Genomic DNA, 22,738 nt, shown 5'->3' with positions numbered 1-22,738 from the left:
CCACGTTTACCAGAACTCTACTGGTTATAAGTACAAACTGAAATAAAAACAAACTTGAAGCTGAAGAAACCTGAAACGTTAACGGAAAGAGACAGCGAGCTGTTCTCTGTGTGAGTGAGCAAAGCGGTGTGTGTAGGGGAGGGGTGCTGTGACGCTGTGTGAGGATTTTCATTCAGGCCGAGCACAGATATTGACTCGTATTACTCGTATAATACTCGTACTCAGCAAAAGTGCTTTATCCGTACCGGATACTCGTTTCAGCCGAGTATCCGGCTCAACTCTAATGTTAATTAACATATTTAATACCATTTTAGTAGGACTGTCAATCGATTAAAAAAAATTAACTAATTAATCGCACAAATTTCTGTAATTAATCACGATTAATCTATCAAATTAATTGCATTTTTCTACTTAAGACTGAATATTTATGTAAAATCATCAAATTAATGTAGAGTAAGCAGAGAAAGTATATTTAAATTCAAAAACCATTTTAATGGCTTAAGGTGCACATATGCACAGTGCAAATGCAAAAAAGAATGAGCAAAGATATTGTTGAAAGTTCCGAACATTCAACATTTTTCACTCCATAGACATAATTTACTTAGTCCTTCTTTACACTCAGCCAGTTACTGAGGCAGACCAGCTTGTTTACGTTATCGGGGGACAAAGAAGCTCGCTTCTTTTGAATGATGTGGCCTGAGAGTGAGAAGAACCTCTCACAAGGCACTGTAGTTGCAGGGGTTGACAGGTACTTGTGTGCAATGGGTGCCAGCCTGGCATGTGCTCCCTCTCTCTTTGACCACCATTGTAGTGGACACCCCTCCATGTCCATTTTTGGCTCTGCTTTGTAGCGATCCAGACAATGCTCTATGGACTCCTCCTCGTCATCTGTATCTGAATCAGAAGAACCCAGCAAGATGGACGTCCTCCTCCTCTTTGGTGACGGCTCCTCTGTTGTCTTAGCAGGTGGTTGTTGTGCACGTGTCTCTCTCATCATCAGATCATGTACTGAAGCCCATACCTCACGCCTTTCATCTTTTGGAAGGCACTTAAGGTCTTTAAACCTAGGGTCAAGGGCAGTAGTGATCTTCAGCCATTTGAGGTTGGCGCTATCCTTCCGTTGAGCTAGGTCTGTGGTAAAGGCCTTCTTGAACCTCAGAACATAAACTGGATCATCGTCTGAGGGCTCCATAACTCTGAACAAGTGGCATAAGGCTGGCAAGACCACTGAACAGGAGACGTACTGCTCTCCCCCCAGCAGTTCAGGCACATATCTGCAATGGAAAGCACAAGGTGTTAAACATTTTCAGTAAATCTTTATTAGCAACACAGAGAACCTGTGCATGCACACACACACACACACAGGTGAAAGAGAGAAGGGGAGAGAGAGGGAGGAGAAACAATAAATAAATAACTTGCCTGCAAGGTTCAAGTAGTTCCTCCAGCTTTTGCAGTTTGGCAAGCTCCTGGTCAGTCAACATGGCAACCTTGCTCTTTTGCTGCACCAGGGTAGTGGTCAGTGGAGATTTGTTTCTCTGGATCCTCTTTACCATCTCCAGCGTAGAATTCCATCTTGTTGCAACGTCCTGAGCAAGTGATTCTTGCTTACGTCCGTGTGCAACTTGCTGTTCATTTAATTCCTGAGCGTTAGATGGACTATGCTTAAAGTGCCCGACAAGCTTGTGACATTTGGCCTCTCATCCTCATACAAAGTGTGTATTCTTGACACGATGGTTCCTCTCGAGGGTAAATTATAAGAGGTATCTCCCGATGCAACACGCATTACTTCTCTCAGTCCATCATCCTCTACTGTGCTAACTGGGCAGCAGTTTTTAACTGTCCAAGTAACCAAGGAATTGGTTAACTTTTCACTTACAGGTTTCGTTATTCGCCCACGAGTGCCACACTCCTGTAGTGTAGACTGGCGAGGTTCAGTGGAGGTCATTTCAGCAGGGTGTTTTGCCTTGAGGTGATGCGCTAAAGACGTGTTACTTCTGTGGTAATTAAATTCGGCTTTGCAAATTGCCTTAGTTTTGTCCAACGAGCCGTCAGGCAACTTTTTAAAATGAAACTTTCCCCCTAAAAGTTCACCCTTATCCATCTTTCTGCCATAGACTCTCCTTTAGTTAGGAAAGCTGTTTCTGCCCGGTTTTCCCGCACACGTAACCAAAGGTTATGGGTCAGCCGCCACCGGAAGTAAACAAAACCACGTTAATTGCATTAATTTTTTTAATGCATTGAATGTTTAAAATTAATCGCCAAAATTAACGCGTTAACTTTGACAGCATTACATTTTAGATCTATGTTTTGATTTTATATTTTTAGATTTCAAGAGAATGTTTTTGAGTTGCCTAACACACAGTCCCGTTTTACCTCAGTCACATGGATCAGTTTTTAAAAAAAATTGATTTGTTGTCTTTTTGTGAAAGGCCAGTTAAAAAAAAAAAAGATGCCTAAATCAAGAAGTTTGACCAATACACCACTGAGATATGGGCATCTGAAATGGTCAAATTTTACTTTTTACAAAAAGTCAGAAATGGACAAATCTGCTTGTAAAATTTACTACATAAACTCCTTAGCAACACCATATTTTAAAAAATATGCTAAAATGAGATTTTGGGCACATTTATGTCTCATCTCATTATCTGTAGCCGCTTTATCCTGTTCTACAGGGTCGCAGGCGAGCTGGATCCTATCCCAGCTGACTACGGGCGAAAGGCGGGGTTCACCCTGGACAAGTCGCCAGGTCATCACAGGGCTGACACATAGACACAGACAACCATTCACACTCACATTCACACCTACGCTCAATTTAGAGTCACCAGTTAACCTAACCTGCATGTCTTTGGACTGTGGGGGAAACCGGAGCACCCGGAGGAAACCCACGCGGACACGGGGAGAACATGCAAACTCCACACAGAAAGGCCCTCGCCGGCCCCGGGGCTCGAACCCAGACCTTCTTGCTGTGAGGCGACAGCGCTAACCACTACACCACCGTGCCGCCCTGGCACATTTATGTAGGTTAGGTAAAATACTGGTGTCGCACAAGCCAGTGCGTACTTGGTGCCAGTCCCAAACCCGGATAGGTTGGAGAGGGTTGCATCAGGAAGGGCATCTGGTGTAAAACCTACACCAAATCAAATATGTGGAACAGATCTGCTGTGGCGACCCCGAATGGGAGCAGCTGAAAGAAGACGACTTATTATGGTTTCCCAGATATGTGCACCAAATTTTTTTCACTGTACCTTTTTAGGAACGTTATTAACATATTTGGGGGAAATTGTAACTTTTTTTTTTTTTTTAACTTTATTTTTACAGATGTTCCCCCTTGTATCCTCCATGTTTTTCCCTTCAGTCTACAGTTGAAAAGTTACAAAGCTTTAAAGTTCCTTGAAAATGTGGTTTATAATTCATGTATAACAACAAAAGACCCCTCTGCCATGGTCATGGCCATACCCGTGCCCACTTTTGTGGCCTCGCCCACATTACCTCGACTCTGTGCTTCTTGTCCTTTATCTGCCTGCACCTGTATCTCCTCATCCTCTGATCCATCTGGAGGCAGCACATCTGGTTTAGGGCACGTTCTGTCCTTGTAGGGCTCGGGATCAGAGGCTCGGATGTGTTTGTAGAGATGCGGTTGCTGAGCTAGTGGAAGTCCAGGTGAGGGAAGTATGATTGATTGGACGACCACCTGGATCATTCTTTGGGTACAAAAAGGTGATAGCACGGTGTTCCATCAGGAACAGTATTGAAGCTTTCTCTCGCTGGCATCAGTGGCATGTTCACCACAGGCAGCACTTTCCATGACGAACTCGAAATCTGTCTTTTTTTCATGTTCTTGTTGTTGCATAAATCCAATCCAAAACATTTATTCTTTTAGGTGGTTTAGACATTTTAATGTGTATATTCTTCTGGTTTTCTTTTAAAACGATTTTTATTATTTTATTTTGTCTATATTTTATTTAATTACTGTTTGAATTTACTTGAGTTTATCATTCAGCACTTTGGCCATCACCTGCCTTTAAACGTGCTGTATAAATAAAGATGACCTGAAATCCACATTGATGAATTTTTATAAATAATGTAATTGATCTTGTTGACTAAATGTTGTAGCCCTGCATTGAAATTTAATTATTCAGAGATTGGTTTAAAAAATGCTTTAAAATAAGTAAATATTGTGAAAAAAACGTACATTATTTACTTTTTTGCTCGCTTTACATGAATTACACAAAAAATGAAAGTGTGTGTGTGTCTACAGGCGTTATGGATTCTTCTCCTACCTGCGAGAGCTGTTTGATGCCCCCGATGAGGTGATGAGTTACCTGTGCCATCAGTACAGAGTTAATGACATACCTGTGGGGACGGAGAAAACTAAGAACATGATTGAAATGGTTAGTTCTTCTTATTAACGCACGGGTTCTGTTATTTAACTCCCTAAACACACGGTTTTAGTTGAAACTGTAAGACAAGCTTTTAACAAAGAAAACGATGTAAAGGTTTAGAAAGGAAAAATCGTTTAGAAGTTTGTTTAGTTGATTATCCTGCAATTTGATGAATGTTTTTTCAGCAGTCTTGGTTCTAGAAGTGAGTTTCCTTTAAAAATTCTCAGTCTAGTGTCGGGGGCGTCGTGGCTCAGGTGGATGGGGCGCCGTGCCGTGGGTCCAGGGACCTGGGTTCGGTTCCGGCCCGGGGTCGTTTCCCGGTCCCTCCCCGTCTCTCTCTCCCGCTCATTTCCTGTCTCTACACTGTCCTATCCAATAATAATAAAAAAAAAAAAATTAAAAAAAAATTCTTTAAAAATTCTCAGTCTTTTAAGAAAATTATTCATTAAGTGTTCAATGCGTTGAATTGACCTGCATAAAACACAAAATAGTTTGAATCATTGTTTCATCATTGTTGCGTATTTATTTGTTTTGCCTGATTTATCTTACGATATTATGACCATCCGAGGGCATTTCTGCCTGATTTCAGAGTTATGTTCCATGTTTATAAAGCTAACATGATGTAAATCCCACAGTGTAATTCACACACCGCGTGTTTTGTAGTTACATGGCAGCGTCTCTGATTGGTCTCACGTTATGCTCCACAAAGAGCTGAGAGGATGAAGATCTCTGCTTGGTGGTTCTTGCGTTTTCGTTCTGGGTAGTGTAGTACTGAAATGAGGCTTTGACAGGTGTTTTTTTTTTTTTTTCCTTTTCAAGATAAAATTGAAATTGCACTGATGCTCAGCTTCTATAGTTGTAACTCATGGTGAGTCTTAAAGCTTGAAATACTGTTGATACAAATCCAGTCCTAAAATGCTAACGTGAACAGCCTTTTTACTTCACAGTGAACCTCCTTGTTGATCTGTGTCTCTGTCAGGTGATCAGGGAGTCTCAGCTGAAGATAATCTACACTGCAGAGGAGAAGTACACAGTGAAGAAGTCCACTTACTCCAACAAGATCATCTCCAGTAACTCCGCCCTGCGGCCCTCTCAGTTCCTCAGCCTGACCATCGACGCAGACGAAAGGCAGCAGCTCGATCATCAGCTCAGTGTAAGACACGTCAGAGTCACGCAAGGAACGTTCCCGTAGGCTTGTTCTCATCGCTGACTTAAATCTCTTACCAGTGCTCTCTGTAATAATCTGTAACCCAGACAACACTTTGAAAAGAGCACCAGTAGCTTTCATTCATTCAGCGAGAGCTTTCTCCTGGTCAGGGTGGGGTGGATCTGGAGTCTCTCTTAGGAGCTCTGATTGTGAAGCAGGATTAATGTCCTGGTGAGGAAGCCAGTACACCGCATACACTTGTACTCCTTCACACCTGTGGGCAGTTTGGAACTCCGTGATCCACCTACTGGCATGTACTGGGAGATGGGGAGTCGGGGGAAGCCCACCCAGACCCAGGGGGCACGTGTGAAACGTCACACAGATGGTGACCTGAGCTCAGGGTCACAACACCATGCACTGCACCACTGTCCCGCCCTGTCTGATAACAGATCCTAATCATACTGGAACACAACAGGCCAGGTGAAGAAATGCCCAGTGCATCACCTGAAGGAGAGATCTCACCACAGAGATCTCACCACAGAGATCTGTAAGAATCTCACTGTTTACTCACACGTGCAGTATTTTTATTTAAGTCACAGTTCCACACACTCTTTATAAGATTTCAACTCCATACAGAAAATAAGAGCAAAACGCCTGCATCTTTTATTATTTTTTACATTTTATTTACAAAAATTGTACTTTTTGTGCCCCTTGGACACACCCATTTCATGCCAGGATCAGTCAGAGGTCCTAATTTAATTTAAGCTGATCTGAAGTAATCTTTTGTTCAGGGAGGCGTCCTAACAGTAACCTTTGACTTCTCCAGGCAGCGCAGCAGCAGGTCAACAGTGTCGACGCCCGCATGACGGCTAATCAGGAGCAGCAGGTCAGACTGGACCGCCGTGACAACAACCTCCGAGCTGAGAAGAAGCGTCTGTCAGAGCTGAAGGGCAAGAAAAGACAACTGGAGCAGAAGATCAGCACCAAGCAGGACAGGTGAAAAACACACGCACTGCATGGACACCCCGGGTCAAAAAAACGTGCGTTTAATCTACCATTCACAAAGATCTTCTTTAACTGTGTACATTATCTTCTTCTCTGTTCACTGTTGTGTGTGTGTGTCTCTCCCTCCCACCTGTCCCAGTCTGAGGCAGATGCAGCAAGGTGAAATTGACCTTCAGAAAGCGGAGGATGAAGCAAACGCCAGGATCTCTCATGTAAACGAGCAGAAGGTGGCCATAGTGGAGGAGTTCCTGCACTTTATGAAGGTTAGTGTGAGCTGCAGGTATCACAGTTCACTCCTGCACTCTGCAGTGTTTTAATACAGTGTGTGTGTGTGTGCAGCACAGAGCCAGGCTGAGCATGGAGAAGGTGTACTTGGCTCTGGACACAGCAGGGCTCAGTGCTGAGAAGACCAAACTGGAGTCTGACTACAGGGAGGGGTCAGCTGAGCTCAGGAGTGCAGAGGTCAGAGGTCACACAGTGTGGCTCATTTATGATTCTGTCCAGTCAGGTGTGGAAATTCATCAGAAGAGCTGAACTGCAGTTTGGAAAAATGACTCAGAAGCTGTTTGTGGCTTTGACTTGAATGTGTTTGAGAACATGGGGTTAATTTTTTTTTTTTCTTTTAAAATAAAGTACCATGTGAAAACTGTTTAAAAAAAAAAAAACCCTATAAATTCCAAACTGAATTTATGATTAAAAAAACACTGTAGTCCATGCTAATGAAATAAAATAATACAATTTATGCAACTACTCATGAAATACAAGAAATCCTCCATTTTGTGTTGGTTTTAGCTGCATTATCGTGTGTGGGTTTTTTAATTATATATACAGCAAGCATTTACCGAGCTGGACCACAGGAAGGTGGGTCTGTTGGAGACGTGTAAGAGGCTGATGAGGAGAGCCAGCGAGATCTGTAACATGAACCCAGGAGAGACTGTAGTACCAGAGATACTGCACACGGTCAGAACACACACACACACACAGTGTCACATCTTTTTAAAAATAAAATAATTAATTGTTTAAAACTGTTATGAATCCATTATTATCACGAGATAAGTGTTGCCTTTTAATGAGACTGATTTAGACGTGCTTAATGCAGAACTGAGAGACATAACCTGACCCGTTATCCTCATCGGTCCTGTGCAGAGCTACATTTGTGGTAAATAGATGCAGTAAACTTCTGATTCTAATGACTCCCCTCGTTTTTCTGCTCAACTCGTCCCTCAGGCATTTAGTGAGCTGCCCAACACTCTGGATGAAATCGACGCCATGTTGGATGAAGAGAAAGCCAGAGCAGAAGGGTTCGCTGACCTCAGTGAAAGAGTACGACACACGCACATTTCTAGAATAATGTCACTCCGCCATCACATTTTATGGTGATGATACACGGGGCAACTTTTTGGGCAATGTTGCCGAGCAATGTTGCTGGGCAATTGCGTTTTGACTCTTTTCTATTGAGATTGGGCAACATTGTTTCTTTCTGAATGGTTTTGATAATCTCTGGCAACTTTTTGAGATAAGCCAATCAGAACGCGAGTATCGAGTCATGTGACCGCCGGTGAGGTTCGGATCAGAAATTTCAAACAAATATGGCGGCCGCTCAGTGGAGTGAAGAGATGGAGAGACTCCTCATCTGTTTTACGCCAGTAAGTTGTTATTTTAATATTCTATATGGAGGAATTTACCTCACCAAAGCTCTAAAAAACAACAGACAGCTTGATTAAATGGTCACAGCAAAAATTAAGACATCAATTTTTTTTAGCTAACTGTAAACTGCCGTTGCTAACTGTTGTTAGTTGCCCTGAAAAGTTGCCCTGTGTCTCACCTAGTTGCCTGTTGCCAGCAACATTGCCCAAAAAGTTGCCCCGTGTATCATCACCATTAGGGTATTTCACTCACTCACCCCCACACCTGAGCTCATTACAGTTCAGTCAGTACAACACTATTTTATCATATAAATGTTTTCTGGGTCAGTTTAGAAATTGACCTTTATTGTTCTGGAAGTTCTGAGAGGGTATAAACAGGTGCCGAGTTTTCATACTTGAATATCTAAGGGTTAAAGGGGCAACTCGCTCTTCCCAAAAGCCTGTGCGCTAAGTAGCGAACCACTATTTTTGCATCCATTGATATTCCTCTGTTTGAAAAACAATCCGGTGACATCACAGTGAATTTGCAGATGTTTTGTGGCACAGACAGCTAGCAGAGTAGCGGTCACCTGATTTTCAAAGTAAAACAAAAACCAAACTGGATTCTGAGAAGAGCGAGTTGGCCCCTTGAAAGAGCCAGCTGTTAAAATTAAATAAAATAATGTGAAATTGAAGTGGTACATCAAGTATCATCTTTCCACTTTCCTCCTGTAGGTGGCAGTGCATGCACTTTAGTTTGATGGCTATAATACGGAAAAATATTAAAACAGTGAAATCTTTACAGAACATCAGCTCGTAACAGCGCACTGGTGTCGAGCGAAATTCAAACTTTGTGAAAAGGATGATCAGTCACTGAGCTTAGGAGTGAAAATCAGTAGCAATGCGTTTATAATAAACACATTAATATAATTAGGGATCTAAATCTGTATTGAACTTCTGCAAAACTGCTTTGTGACTGCTAAAAGTACTGTACAGCTAAATTTAGCTGAATTAACACGACCGTTAATCCAGTGAAGGAAAACACGTGAATAAGAGCAGCCGTGAGCGTGAAAGCGTCACAGAGACAACAGGAGATATTCTCTCCATTTTTGTCCTGGGAGCTTCAGACCGCTCGCTCACACGCGAGTAAAAACCACAGCTCGTGAGACTTTTTACAGTCCTGATACACACCTCTGTACCTACACCACACACCCAGCTGTAATCTTCTGATTGTTGTGATGTTACCAGGTGGTGGAGGAGTATAACCAGAGAGAGAAGGAGATAAAGGAGATGGAGAAAGAGCTGGACGAGAAGACCAAAGCTCTGAACACTTACAGACAAAACATCTCTGAGGCACGGTTCTCATCCTCAACACCTCATACAGGTGCTAGAGATTGTATAACACACTTCATTTTGTTTTTTTTCCCAGGCGAAGGAGCGCTGGTTGATTCCCCTGAAGCAGTTGGTGGATCAGATTAATGAGAAGTTCAGTGATTTCTTTCGCTCTATGAACTGTGCTGGAGAAGTTGACCTGCATTCTGAGAACGAGGTCAGTTATACATTCTCTCACGCACAGTGACTGCACGTCAGACTCTTGCGATTCTAAATAAAAACAAACTGTAGTTAGCAGCAGTGCTTGAAAATTTGAGAATCCTTTAGAATTTCTGAATGAATATAATCAAACTGTCTCCTGGGTTTAATCAGAGTCTTTGTCTGCTTTTGTGTGAAAATCTGTTGATGCTTTAGATCATATCAAATTCTAAAGGGTTCACAAACTTTCAAGCACTGCTATAGTACCATTTATTGAAGTTAAATTGCTAATTATTAAATTTAAAGGTAAGTCGTGTGTGTGTTGCAGGAGGAGTACGATAAATATGGGATCCGTATCCGGGTGAAGTTCCGCAGCAGCACTCAGCTGCATGAGCTCACTCCTCACCATCAGAGCGGTGGCGAGCGCAGCGTCTCCACCATGCTGTACCTCATGGCCCTGCAGGAGCTCAATCGCTGCCCCTTCAGAGTCGTTGATGAGATCAACCAGGTCTTTTAAACACACACACACACACACAGTTAAAGGTGGGGTATGAGATTTTTTTCAGGAGTATTTTTTACCATATTGCTTGAAAAGCTCCTCACACCCATGTTGCAAGCAGTACAATAGAAGGTTTGACCCAAAAATGAAATATTTTAATCCAGTCTACAGTGTAAAATAAAGGAAAAACGCCATCCAATCATATCGAGGTACCACCTCAAAATGATTGGATACTGACACGTCAATCAGAATGAAGCCCGCGAGCAGCCCGGCCCTTCTGTGTGTGTGAGAGAGAGAGAGCAGCCCCTCCCCCAACCCACGCGCTGCGAGCAGTGTCACGCAGGATTTTCTCAGTGCGCTCCCTCCAAACAACGGGGATTTACACGAAAACGGAAGGAGATATTCACAAAATACTTTCACAGTGAGCGCCACAAGGCTCTCCTGAACACATTGTCATTTTTTTTGTCTGTAGTGTAAAAAATGAGGTCACTAGAGCAAGTTAAAAACGAGTGACTTTTCTGGCAAGTTTATAATGGGAGTCTATGGGGCTGAGTGCCTGTCCTCTCCTCACTTTCAGGCTTCTCATTCAAAAACCGCAAGTCCTATTGTGTAGGTGGACACATTGTGTGAATCAGGACGAGTGTGGCGACTACTTTTGAGAAAATTGTGTGTGTGGAGTGAAAATTAGGGCTGAAAACAGTTTAAATGAGAAAGTTTGAGCTATTTTTCCAAGCTCTCTACTGGTGTGTAACGCAATAGACACCCATTATAAAGGCTGACTTTCTCAGGCTTTATAAGGGGGAGGAGGGGTGGAGACGGGGGGGGGGGCATGTTTCAAAATATGGCTTGCGGGAACCGTTATTCCAAAATCTCATACCCCACCTTTAAAGGGATTAGATCTGTGGGAATGCATTCAAGCCAAAGTGGAGACTCACTTAGTGAACTGATAAATGATTGGAATCTTCTGTGGATAATATTTCAGCCTCCTGCTTTAACACTAGTGTATTAAAAAAAAAAAAATCTATGCATTTCTTTCAGGAGAACGTTTCTATGTATACACTAGTGCTGTTCTCTCTCCCCCCCAAACAAACAGGGCATGGACCCGGCCAACGAGAGGCGAGTGTTTGACATTGTAGTGAAAACTGCATGCAGTGGCAAAACCTCACAGTATTTCTTCATCACACCAAAGGTACAGTAACTTCAAAGTAGTTTCATTCTAATGCTGTGGTGTAATGTAGAGCACTGTAGATTAAGGCAGATTCTACCACAACAGAGGCCAGTTAAGTCCCATCTCCTTAAATTGCTGAATTGATTATTTTGATCATTCTATTAAGTTTTTCTAGTAGCATTTGGGGTCTTGGACATTCACAGTAAATTTTAGGACAGTCGTCCTGGTAACTAATTAATAAAAGCCTGACATGACAGACATGCTAAATGACAATAGAAACACATCGGTTTCTATCATCAAAATCTGACAGACACTCTAGATGACAATAGCAACAAAACTGTTTCTTACATTACTAATCTGACAAATTTAAATACCTCATCACTAGAACCAAATAAAATATTGAAATAAACAATAATTGTCAGAACAGTGACGACTGTGTCACTTTCGTGGGGAAATAACACATTGAAATGGCCTGTCGGCTGAAAGGGTCGCAAGTGGCTCTGATTTATCTCAGCTTGCGATAGTTTTCCTCCAGAAAAATATGAATGCACAAATATATTCTCAATGTTTCTATCGTCAGGATAGCTGACTGAAAATCATACCTTGATTTATTTGATGAAATCTAGCTGTCAGAACTCCAAGTCTTGCCCGGAAGTAAATGTCTGCTGTCACAAAAATCATGCGCAGTAGAATTTCCTCTTTGCGTCAGTGGGCGTGGTGAGGGCTTGAATTTTGCTATCGTCAGTCTAATGCACCTGACGATAGCATTTTTTAAAAATAACTATGGGCTTCTCTCATGAACAAAATAGTTTTTTCGCTGTTAATCTATTTCAACCCAAAAATTATAAAGCCTGCTTCCACACGATAACTACCAAAAATCCATAATGGCCGAGTCTATCGTCAGGTCATCTGACAGAAATTCACTGAAGATAGTAACAGGGATAATGAAAGTGATTTTTAAAATGGGAGTTATGTCTGTCATGTGTCAAAGAAATATAACTTTTTATTCTTTAAAAATCTTTTATTGATATACTCAGTGTATTTTTAAATGACGTGCTGTTTTAGAAGACCATATTTTCAATCTTGAAAATATTACCTCACTGAAAAAAAGGACAAGAGGTTATGGATCCAGTTACGGTAGAATCTGCCTTTAAAAAAAAAAAATCTGGTGATCACATGGTGTAGCAGGGCCATCACAGCAGTGTACTTATTCTAACAGTCCTGAGCTGAGTAATATATACGGAGTAAGGGTAGTTTGAGTGCAGTATTACACAACTTAAATGCACCCTCTAGTCAGAAGCCCAGTACGAACAGAGAATGAATTTGTTAACTGTGTTTAGGGAAGATAAGACTGAGTTTCATTAGCATGTTGTGAAGTATAGTGTAGACACGAGCTGGTGTTGTACTTTGTTACATGCAAGAGAGGGGGAGAGAAACACTAACAACTGTGTGTATAATGTGTGTAGCTCCTTCAGAATTTGAAATACGCAGACGAAATGACTGTTCTTTGCGTCCATAACGGCCCCCACATGCTTCCGCCTAATAAGTGGAACGAGAAGGCCTTCATCAGACGAGTTAAACAGCGGAGCAACCAATAACAGTCTGTTTACACATGCGATACATCCCAGTGCCTGCTCTAACACATTTATATAATTACATTGTACACATGGACTTTTGTACACTTTTAACAGTTCCTAAAGAATAAAAGTTGTGATGGTGAAATAATGCATGTAGAATGTTCTTTACCTTTCCTCAGCGCAGTGTCAGTCTGCAGATATGATCCAAGTAAAAAAAGGTTACATATTCAGAAAAATCAAATATATGTTAACACTAAACTGGTCACTTTAACTGCATTATTCCCTGAACCAGATCAGCTACCAAACTGGAGCACGTTTTGCTGAAACTCACTGCAACAGTTCTTAGACCTCTGTACATAATTTTATTTACATGATAGTTTTGTAATGTTGGGTAACAAGATTAGATACGCAATACATAATAAATATAAGGGGTTCACTTGTACAAACCGCAGAACAAATGCCAATACACACACATCCCTTCACACCACACTGGGAACACTGCATGACTCAGCACCATGTCTCTCACAATCAAAGCAACATTCAGTACAGATTAATTATCAACTTAAACCCAAGGCCTATGAGCATGTAGCTGTTAAAATCCTAATGTACTTTAGTAGTCATTTCACTAGCCATGCAGATCACCCTTTAACCCTGCCTCCAACTACAACCCCGGTGAGGGTCTGAACACAAAACTCACATTTAAATCTGTCTGTGCTTCACTAAAACTAATCAAGGGGAAGGAAATAATAAATAAGGGAAGGACAGGCCAAGGCATGGGTGAATAAACCACACTAATGCTGTGAAGGCTACCGCTAGAGTTTTGGGAGTCATGCCATGAGGGGAAGTGAACTCTAAACTAGGAGGAGGAAGAAAGGTCAGGGTGTCCATTGTGTTGTGCTACATGAGCCAGCCATGCACTCGAGTCAGAGCCGTAACAGTCGTGTGAAGTCCCACAGTCCATCCTCCACACGAAGACACAAGACAGACTGCCTTTAACACAACACCCCACCCCCGAGATGCGATTTAATCCCCACCCCCTGCTTTCTAACTCAATCATACACCAAAGACAAAAACCCAGACCACCTCCACTCATGCATCAGCTGAAAAACAAGATCAAGGTCATTAAAAATAAAAATAGTCCTTTAGATCGCAGGTCAAGTGCGAGTCCTTTTTTTTTTTTTTAAAACAATCACATCTCTCCTGGAAATGAGGGTCAAAGCCAAAGAGAAGAGCAGTGATCTATATTCTCTGGATCTTGTCAGCCACCACCACAGGGTTCTCTTTGCGGATCTTAGCCGCGGCCTCGGCTTTGTAGTCATAGGGGCAGTTGTGCTTGTCTGAGTAACGGTGAAGTCCACAGAAGAGGTTTCCACAGCGACAGTCAAACCCTGAGCACAACACCAGGAACATTAAATCACCACCACACCTTTAAAACGTGTAACTGCATTTATGATACGTGGAGGCACGTCTCACCTGTAAGGCCAACCTTCTTACGGCACATGAAGCATCTGTTTTTCTTGGGTTTGGGGGCATCAGGGGTTTTGGTCTCAGCACTGACAGCAGTGTTCACCGAAGAGGAAGAAGCAGCTGTGGGCTGAGTTACAACTAAGGAAGCAAAGCAGACATTAAATGATGATCATGTCAAAGCAGGGTGAGGACAGGGTGTATTTCTTAAAAAAAAAAAAAAAACCTTTACATCAAACCCACTACTGTTCTGTCATTCCCACACTCAAATCTCTCATGAACAAACTGAACTTTAAAACACTCACCATAGAAAAGCTCATTTATCTTTCTGAAGGGGGCGGGGCAAGAAGGACTAGTATTTAGTAACTACTGGGTTAGGGTTTTTATGAACTCTGGGTTTAAACACTACACTGGTCACAATTCAATTCACAACACTTGCTTTGATTCTCAATATTTTGAGCAAAATTTTGCATCAATGACCACTCACTTATTTCTATATGATAAACAATGTGCACCTTCATCTATATAAAAATAAACCAGAAAAAAGCACCATGAACAGAGGTCTAATATCATAAAACTATTTTCTGGAAAGTTTGAACAAGTCCCTGATCCAGGGGAAACTCATTGATGGATTCAAACAACCAGCTCTGGAATGGCACCAGAATTAGAGCTTCAATGCTGCTGGTGTCATTTGAAAGCTACTGAAGAGCTGCATTATAACCAAATACAGCATGCGAGCTGTGATCCACAGCGATCACTCCGAGCTCTCAATACTTTATGGGTCAGACAGATTGGGACCTTTGGAGTGCCAAAAGCACAACTGCATTCGATACTTAAATGAACAGCAGGTTGATGTACAGTGTGAATCTCACACTCCCATGATGCACATCTAGTTTTTGTTGCATCACTTCACAGTGTATCCTTACACACCCATTAAGAATTTAAGTTACCAGGCACCTTTTTGGAGAAACCATCCCTTTCACTCTCAAAACATTGTCAACTGGTCTTGAACACTAACCAGGTTCAGGAAGTTCTACTTTAGGCACTGCCACTTCCTCTTCACAAGAAAGGCTCATCTCAGTCATCTGCTGTGTAACAGGAAGTGATGCAGCGCTCCCGCTGGGCGACTCTGCTTCGCTCACAGAATTGTTTAAACTGGCCTCAATGATATGGATCGCAGACGCCTCCGATGTGGGACTACTGGTTACACTGCTAGAACCTGAAAAGCAACGAAATCCCCATCAGTTAAGCCACTGCATCAATCATGAAAGCTACCTGTACAGTCACCTGAGGAAGGGGGGAGAGGCTGATGAAACAAACACTGTTACAGATCCAGGAGTTTCTCAGTGAACTGAATGAAATGACAGGAATGAGGATCTCACCCATGTTGCTGAGAGGACTCACACCACCACTGTTCTGTCTGGAGAGGTGTTCTTTATAACACACTGAACACATGCCATTAGTCCTGGGGTTCCCATAGAACCCACAGCCAGTGGTGCAGAGCATGGGCACGGGGCTCTGGTTGGTCTCCTGGGCCATGGCTCAGTCTGAGAACACCACACACACACGCACATCAGAACTGAACACAGGAGTGTTCAACATACTGATCCAGCTGAGGACAAACAGGAGATTCATTGAAAGGGCCAGACTAAAAACCCATCATGAGGTGCGTTTCACAGCAAACCTGGCACTGAACCACACATGCGCACACTAATCCACCTGTCCATCACTACCTGTTTAAGAAGAACAGATCAGAACCCATTTCAGCATCTCCTACTGTCAGGATAATGTGTATAACAAAGACACGAGAACAGTTGGCCAGACAGTCTGGAACATTCTGTACATCTGAGAATCAAAGCAGAGCGAGACACATTCCCTGCATTTACACCACTCGTTCAAAAACAGGAACTGGCTCTAGAACAGTTCTAGCTCAGCATGGAAGAGCTCAGGTTAACATTGCTCATTTGTCCACTAATGTGACTAAAACCTGCACAGGGAAGAAAAACATTCTGTATAAGATGGGGTGGAGTTTTGTATGACAGTTTGTGATGTCACTGTACAACTTGCACAGCTTTTGGACCAACTGCCCAACAATAACCATTTATCCACAGAACTTGCTTGATAGGCAAGTGAACATGACTAATGTTCTTGAACAAGAGCAAGGCTGATACATTAGGGTAGTTCTCAATTATTCATATTTAAATGAAGGTAAAGGTGCAGTGATGTTACCAGGTAGTTTCCTCATTATATTTAAAAAAAAAAAAAACAGCATTGTGTTCAGAGAGATGAGATTTTCTGTATGATGTGATAGATTTGTATGTGGAAAGAAATGCATTAGTAAACAGGAAGTGCAGCCATTTTAACTCCACTGTATTTACACAATCATTTTCACAAAGGAGACAGAATGGGGTTTCCCCAAACAAACCCACCTCGAGCAAATCAAACACCCACCAGCATGAAGAGCTCAGATTTCACCTGTCACAAGGGTGCAACATGACACGCCCCTCTCTAACCATCAGCATGTGTCCTGACTGGAGCTATTTATATCCTGGCTGATGCCCCATCTTGACTTATTACATCAGGGGCATGTGTCTCCTTCATTTAACACAACCCTGACGTTTACTTGGATAAATCCCAAAAAGGCACTGATGAGTGAGTTACAGTAGAGTAATCTGACAGCACACCAACAGAACCCTCGAGCACAAACATCATGAACTCAAAACTGTTTCGACATAAACCTCAGTGTGTGAGACATTAAAGCCACATCAGTAAACAGACTTTAAACGCACGGATTCAGCCAACTGAATTAACAAAAGAAACTGGACAATACTGTACTGCATTAACAGCAATATAAACAACATTAAACAACCTCAATAACTCCAAATACAGGTGTATTAAACACTCACTCGTTCAGTTTCGGGGAACTCAGTTTACAGTCAGCGCCTTAATGACCAGAGTTTCATCACAAATGGACCACCGGGCAGATAAAGATTTTTTTACGAGTAAATATTTATAATGACTTATGCTTAAAGACTTTAGCTTTTATATGTAAAAAAAAAAAACCCTCAATATAGTCATGTTAAGTTGCTCTCATCTGCATGTGTCTTCTCTATAAGGTAATTCTGTATGATGTTTGGTGATTTATTTTGTTCATTTTTTTGTACACGATGTGCAAGTCGGGTTGCCAGATTGCTGTCCGGATTAACCCCTGTTTTATCAGATTGTAGGTAATTGAATCTGAAACTCGGACAAAATGAGTTTATTATAAACCTCCTCGTGCGCGTGAGGTGCATTTTATTTAAACATGGCAACCCCGCGCAGGCCCGAGCCTCTTTAAATCCACTGAGTCATGCTAATCACAGCTAACAGCTAAGCGCGCGCGCTCCAGCACACAGCCCGGAGAGCCCCGAGCTGAGCAGCGCGCGCGGGCGGCAGCAGCTCCGCGGGTCAATAATAATGGAACGGTGGGAGTTTATTGTGTAAACGCGCCGCGCTGGAGCCGCGCGTGCCTTCCTTTGTTCCAGACGCTTCCTGTTTTGTGGAAAACGTCTCAGTCTCACTCAAAAAACTCAAACAAGAATAAACTAACAGCAACAAGAACTGTAGATTAGTGTAGTTTCTAAAACCAGATTATTAATAATTTACACAAGACGGAGCGTTTAGAGGAAAATATCACCACAGGAAAGATGATTAACGACGCTCGACGCTAAACCTGCTAACGCTCAAGCTGTTTAAATAAACTCTTAAATATTAACTTGGCATATCAACATTAAAACCCGAATATATTTAGTTTATATATTATTAAACAATCTTTGTAAGCGTTAGGGCCTGCGCGAGACCGCGGTCCTTTATAAAAGACTGCGGTTAGCAGCGTTAGCTTCCTTCATTACTCCAGAGGTAAAAATTCTCCCTAAATAACGCCTGAAACGGGTAAAATGACTAACATTAAGTTGTGATATTTTTACCAGCAGCTGAAGCAAAAAAAAAATTCCACTAAGAGAGAATTTTAAACAGCTAGTTAGCGTTAGTGTGATTAGCTTTACCATATTTGGTTACCCGAATGAGGAACTAGTCATGGCTAATTTTAACTTAACTACGTTTTCCCCCCCTGGAAATCGTTTCAATAATACTCAACTTCACATTTTTTCCTTAACAAACTCGTTATTTGAAGCGATTTGAAATTGGAATGACAAAGTGTCGAAATGTAGTGTAGCTAACGGTAAAGCTAACTCGGCTAACAGGAATCTCTCAGGTGTATACATAATTACATACTAACTAATAAAACTCTTAAAAACAGCTCGGATTTACCTTTAATGAGGAATGCGTCAATATTGAAGAAAGCTGTTGTGTGTTTCCTTTTATTAATTAAATGAATAAACTCGCGCGCGCTCTACAGCGAGCCCGTGTGTCTCCACCGCGCGCAGCCGGACTGTTTCCCGTCGCGAGCGGTGTGTAGCTTTCTTTAGTGAAAAGGCGGGGCGTGGTTACGACACATACAGAAACTGGGCGATGATTGGGTGGATGATGCTGAGGACCGGGCGATGATTGGGTGGATGATGCTGAGGCCCACAATGTAAATATGTTTTATGCTTTATTGTGCTCTCCTCGGCAATGTCTGTTTTATGTATTTTATGTGCATGTATTTTTATTGCCAAATAAAATAAATCAAATTGTGCTGTGTCGAGGGGGCGGTACCTAAACCGAACAAGTTTTTCTGTACAGAACAGCAGCAGAGTTGCTCCACAGCGTGACCCACATCACCGCGCGGTTCTGGAGCCACGCCAAGGGTTCAGAATTAAAACCAGAACCAGGTTTACTGGCCGAATCTGTTGACACACACGCACAAGGAATTTGGTTCGGGTAGTCGGTGTCTCTCCAGCGATACGGAAGGGAAAAAAAATTACTCTGATCTCATCACAACATCTCACAACTACATCTCACTACATCTCACAACAACATCTCACAACAACATCTCACTACATCTCACAACAACATCTCACTACATCTCACAACAACATCTCACAACAACATCTCACTACATCTCAACAACAACAGGTTGCACAATGCGGCCGTGTGTTGTGTTGTGCGCGCGCGCAGTGGACCCCGTGTACTCTCACATGTCAGCAGCGGATCATCTGAGTTCTCAGAGGGTTCCAGGAATTTCTGGAGGCCCTGTACACTGTGCACGCGCAGTCATATGTGACCTATAAAAGGACCAAAATAGATTCAACTCGATATATTAAAAATATTCCTCTTTCAAACAACACCTAACATACATGAATCAAAAGTAAATGTCTGTGCTCTAGAAGCACCACATCAACCAAAATCTCATCTCATCTCATCTCATTATCTGTAGCCGCTTTATCCTGTTCTACAGGGTCGCAGGCGAGCTGGATCCTATCCCAGCTGACTACGGGCGAAAGGCGGGGTTCACCCTGGACAAGTCGCCAGGTCATCACAGGGCTGACACATAGACACAGACAACCATTCACACTCACATTCACACCTACGGTCAATTTAGAGTCACCAGTTAACCTAACCTGCATGTCTTTGGACTGTGGGGGAAACCGGAGCACCCGGAGGAAACCCACGCGGACACGGGGAGAACATGCAAACTCCGCACAGAAAGGCCCTCGCCGGCCACGGGGCTCGAACCCGGACCTTCTTGCTGTGAGGTGACAGTGATAACCACTACACCACCGTGCTGCCTACAATTATACAATGAACCCTTTATTCTTTAACAAAGAACCCCTTTTATTAATATATAGAATGTGTAACGTTCAGCTTCTTGGTATTTGGTACAATTTTAGAAAAAAGGTTTTTCAGTGGTTCTTCTGGTGTTCACTGGATAATTCAGGGTTCTTAGTCCTCGGAAACACGTTATTTTTGTTGTAGGGTTTTACTCTAGAGACCTTAATGGTTCCCTCAGAGGAACAGCTGAAGAACCCTGAAGGGTTTTAAATGTTCTAAAGAGTGTATTTGATGTGATGTGTTTAGTTATAGATATCAGGTCAATTTTACTTCTGCCTGTTTCCTTTATTTCAGTCTTAGAGCAGATCTTACGGTAAAACTGCACTATACGTCACTTCCGGCGAGTATGAAACTACAAGCTTATGACGCACGCATGGCTTTTGTCCCTAGCGTCACTTCCGGTTTTATAAGCAGCTGTGACTCGCACTGCCAGCAGGCCTCGCGCGCGGACTCGAATCAAGACACGTGACTGGGCGGCGGTGAATAATGTGAGCGCGCGAGCTCCCTGAGGGTCGGGGCGTGACTCCAATATCGCGCTTTTCACCGACACAGAGTGACGTCACTGCACTGACACACAGAAACATTCAGTGATCAGGAGAGGGAATAAGAGGAGGAGAGAGAGAGAGAGAGAGAGAGAGGTGAGTTTGGGGAGATGTACAAACCCGAGGACACTGACGGAGAGAATCCCATAGCTTGGGGGCTGCGACCCTAAACACCCTGGAGCCCCTGGACGACCACTGAAAGCTGTGGACAGGCAACAAAGCAGAGCACTGCAGATCATTCGAGTCAAACAGTTCAAATAAAGATTAAAAGTCACTAATAATTAAATCAGACCTGACTGTAGCTGTGTTTAAACCCCGGGTTAAATAATTAAGAGTTTAAATCCGTTTCCTGTCTGTTAGGTTGATGAAGAAACTCGATACTCCTTACATCTGAAATCTCATCCATGTGACCTGAATAAGAACAATAGGAGTGAGTCAACAGTGATGAGCAGAAATCTCTCGGCTTTAATCATCCCTCACTCAGTCCGGGGTGTGAGAGAGAGAGAGAGAGAGAGGTATGCTGTTCGAGCGGGATGGTTGAGCTCCAGTTCAGTTCCTGATCTGATAAACAGAATCATGGGTTTTACTTCTACAGCTGATCTACAGTCATAAAGGCTACAATAACTCAAAGAACCACTCTGTACACCCATGGTGAGCAGAAAAGCATCCCAGTACCCCCAGTTTTAAACAGCGTTCAGAATAATTTGGTTGTATTACTTTTAATAATAAAGGAAATAATTTACTGACATTGCTCTTCTATCTAACCCGTAACATCAGAACTGTAGTTTACTGAAGCCACAACACACAAATAAGGTGTAAAGCTCAACACTTCTTCACATCACAGCATCCTGTAGCGCAGGATCACTTATTAATCCTGAAACTGACCTCAGCTCTTCTGATAAACAGAAACATCGTTCTTTTTTCTTCCTGTCTGCCTACCTGTACCTTCACTCCCTGTTCTTAGTCGATGGTGAAGTTCTGGCTTCTGTTAAAGCTCGCTGATCAACCTGCTACTGAGGGAGCCTCAGACCTCTGGCCTCATGAGGAAGTGACAGCGCTTCCTGATCATAAAGGGCTTCATCTTGGAAAATGTTCACTTTTAGAACACATTGGACTGAATCCATGTTCAGCTGTAGTGCTCAGTGACGCCGGTTACGCAGCCTGGTGCAGTTTTACCTGCTGGTTCTGATATTACAGGAAAGACAATGTCCAACCCAGACCTGGGAAAGGTTTGTGTAAAGATACACAACTGTGACATCACAATAGGGTCAAACGTAGCCCCGGCTCATAATTTTAAATACAAAAGTACTGAAAAGGTCTGGAAAAATCTGAATTTAGAAAAAAAAAATCCTAAAATATTAGACAACCATTTAAATCAGAATCATCAGTGTTAATATTTCACACATACTAGTGCATCTCAAAAAATTAGAATATTGTGAAAAAGTTCAATATTTTCCATCAGTTATTTAAGAAAGTGAAAATGTTATATATTATACTCATCACACAAACTGTTTCAAGCATTTTTCTATTTTAATCAGTATGGCATACAGTACAAAAACACAAAAAAAACCATCTCAAAATATTAGAATATTTCATTTCGAGTTTGAGTAAAACAGTATGAACACAGTGTATCTCTCGGTCTAGTTCAGTACACACAACCACAATCATGGGGAAGACTGCTGACTTGACTGTTGTCCAGAAGATGATCACTGATGCCCTCCACAAGGAGGGTAAGCCACAAAAGGTCATTGCTGAAAAGGGTGGCTGGAAAAGGTGCACAAGCGACAGGGATGGCCGCAGTCTTGAGAGGATTGTCAAGAAAAGTTGATTCAAGAACTTGGGAGAGCTTCACAAGCAGTGGACTGAGGCTGGTGTCAGTGTATCAAGACCCATCACGAACAGACATCTTCAAGAAAGGGGATACAACTTTCGCATTCCTAATATCAAGCTACTCCTGAGCCAGAGACAATGTCAGAAGTGTCTTATCTGGGCTAAGGAGAGAAAGAAATGGACTGTTGCTCAGTGGTCCAAAGTCCTCTTTTCAGATG

At 42.4% G+C, this 22,738-nt stretch overlaps 2 protein-coding genes across 3 annotated transcripts in view; one reads left to right on the top strand and one right to left on the bottom strand.

Moving 5' to 3' along the window:
• smc5 (structural maintenance of chromosomes 5) overlaps positions 1-13,081 on the top strand; it is an 87,937-nt gene extending 74,856 nt beyond the window's left edge. For both annotated transcript variants that reach the window (XM_060909113.1, XM_060909114.1), the window contains exons 13-24: positions 4,259-4,391; positions 5,362-5,535; positions 6,356-6,525; positions 6,674-6,797; positions 6,874-6,996; positions 7,366-7,494; positions 7,762-7,857; positions 9,408-9,512; positions 9,589-9,708; positions 10,018-10,197; positions 11,282-11,377; positions 12,823-13,081. In XM_060909113.1, the coding sequence (XP_060765096.1) occupies positions 4,259-4,391; positions 5,362-5,535; positions 6,356-6,525; positions 6,674-6,797; positions 6,874-6,996; positions 7,366-7,494; positions 7,762-7,857; positions 9,408-9,512; positions 9,589-9,708; positions 10,018-10,197; positions 11,282-11,377; positions 12,823-12,954 (1,582 nt within the window). In that variant the 3' untranslated portion in view covers positions 12,955-13,081. The remainder of the gene's footprint in view (positions 1-4,258; positions 4,392-5,361; positions 5,536-6,355; positions 6,526-6,673; positions 6,798-6,873; positions 6,997-7,365; positions 7,495-7,761; positions 7,858-9,407; positions 9,513-9,588; positions 9,709-10,017; positions 10,198-11,281; positions 11,378-12,822) is intronic.
• Positions 13,082-13,272: 191 nt separating this feature from the next.
• zfand5b (zinc finger, AN1-type domain 5b) lies at positions 13,273-18,841 on the bottom strand. Its single transcript, XM_060909115.1, has 5 exons — positions 18,706-18,841; positions 15,780-15,944; positions 15,416-15,616; positions 14,407-14,538; positions 13,273-14,321 (listed from the first exon to the last, which is right to left on the bottom strand). Exons 2-5 carry the CDS (start codon positions 15,934-15,936, stop codon positions 14,173-14,175), a joined length of 639 nt encoding a protein of 212 aa, XP_060765098.1. The 5' UTR covers positions 15,937-15,944; positions 18,706-18,841; the 3' UTR covers positions 13,273-14,172.
• Positions 18,842-22,738: the final 3,897 nt, after the last annotated feature.

Source organism: Neoarius graeffei, chromosome 25 (assembly GCF_027579695.1).
Source record: "Neoarius graeffei isolate fNeoGra1 chromosome 25, fNeoGra1.pri, whole genome shotgun sequence".
In the NCBI taxonomy this organism is placed as follows: domain Eukaryota; kingdom Metazoa; phylum Chordata; class Actinopteri; order Siluriformes; family Ariidae; genus Neoarius; species Neoarius graeffei.
This window is presented reverse-complemented; position numbering and strand designations above follow the sequence as displayed.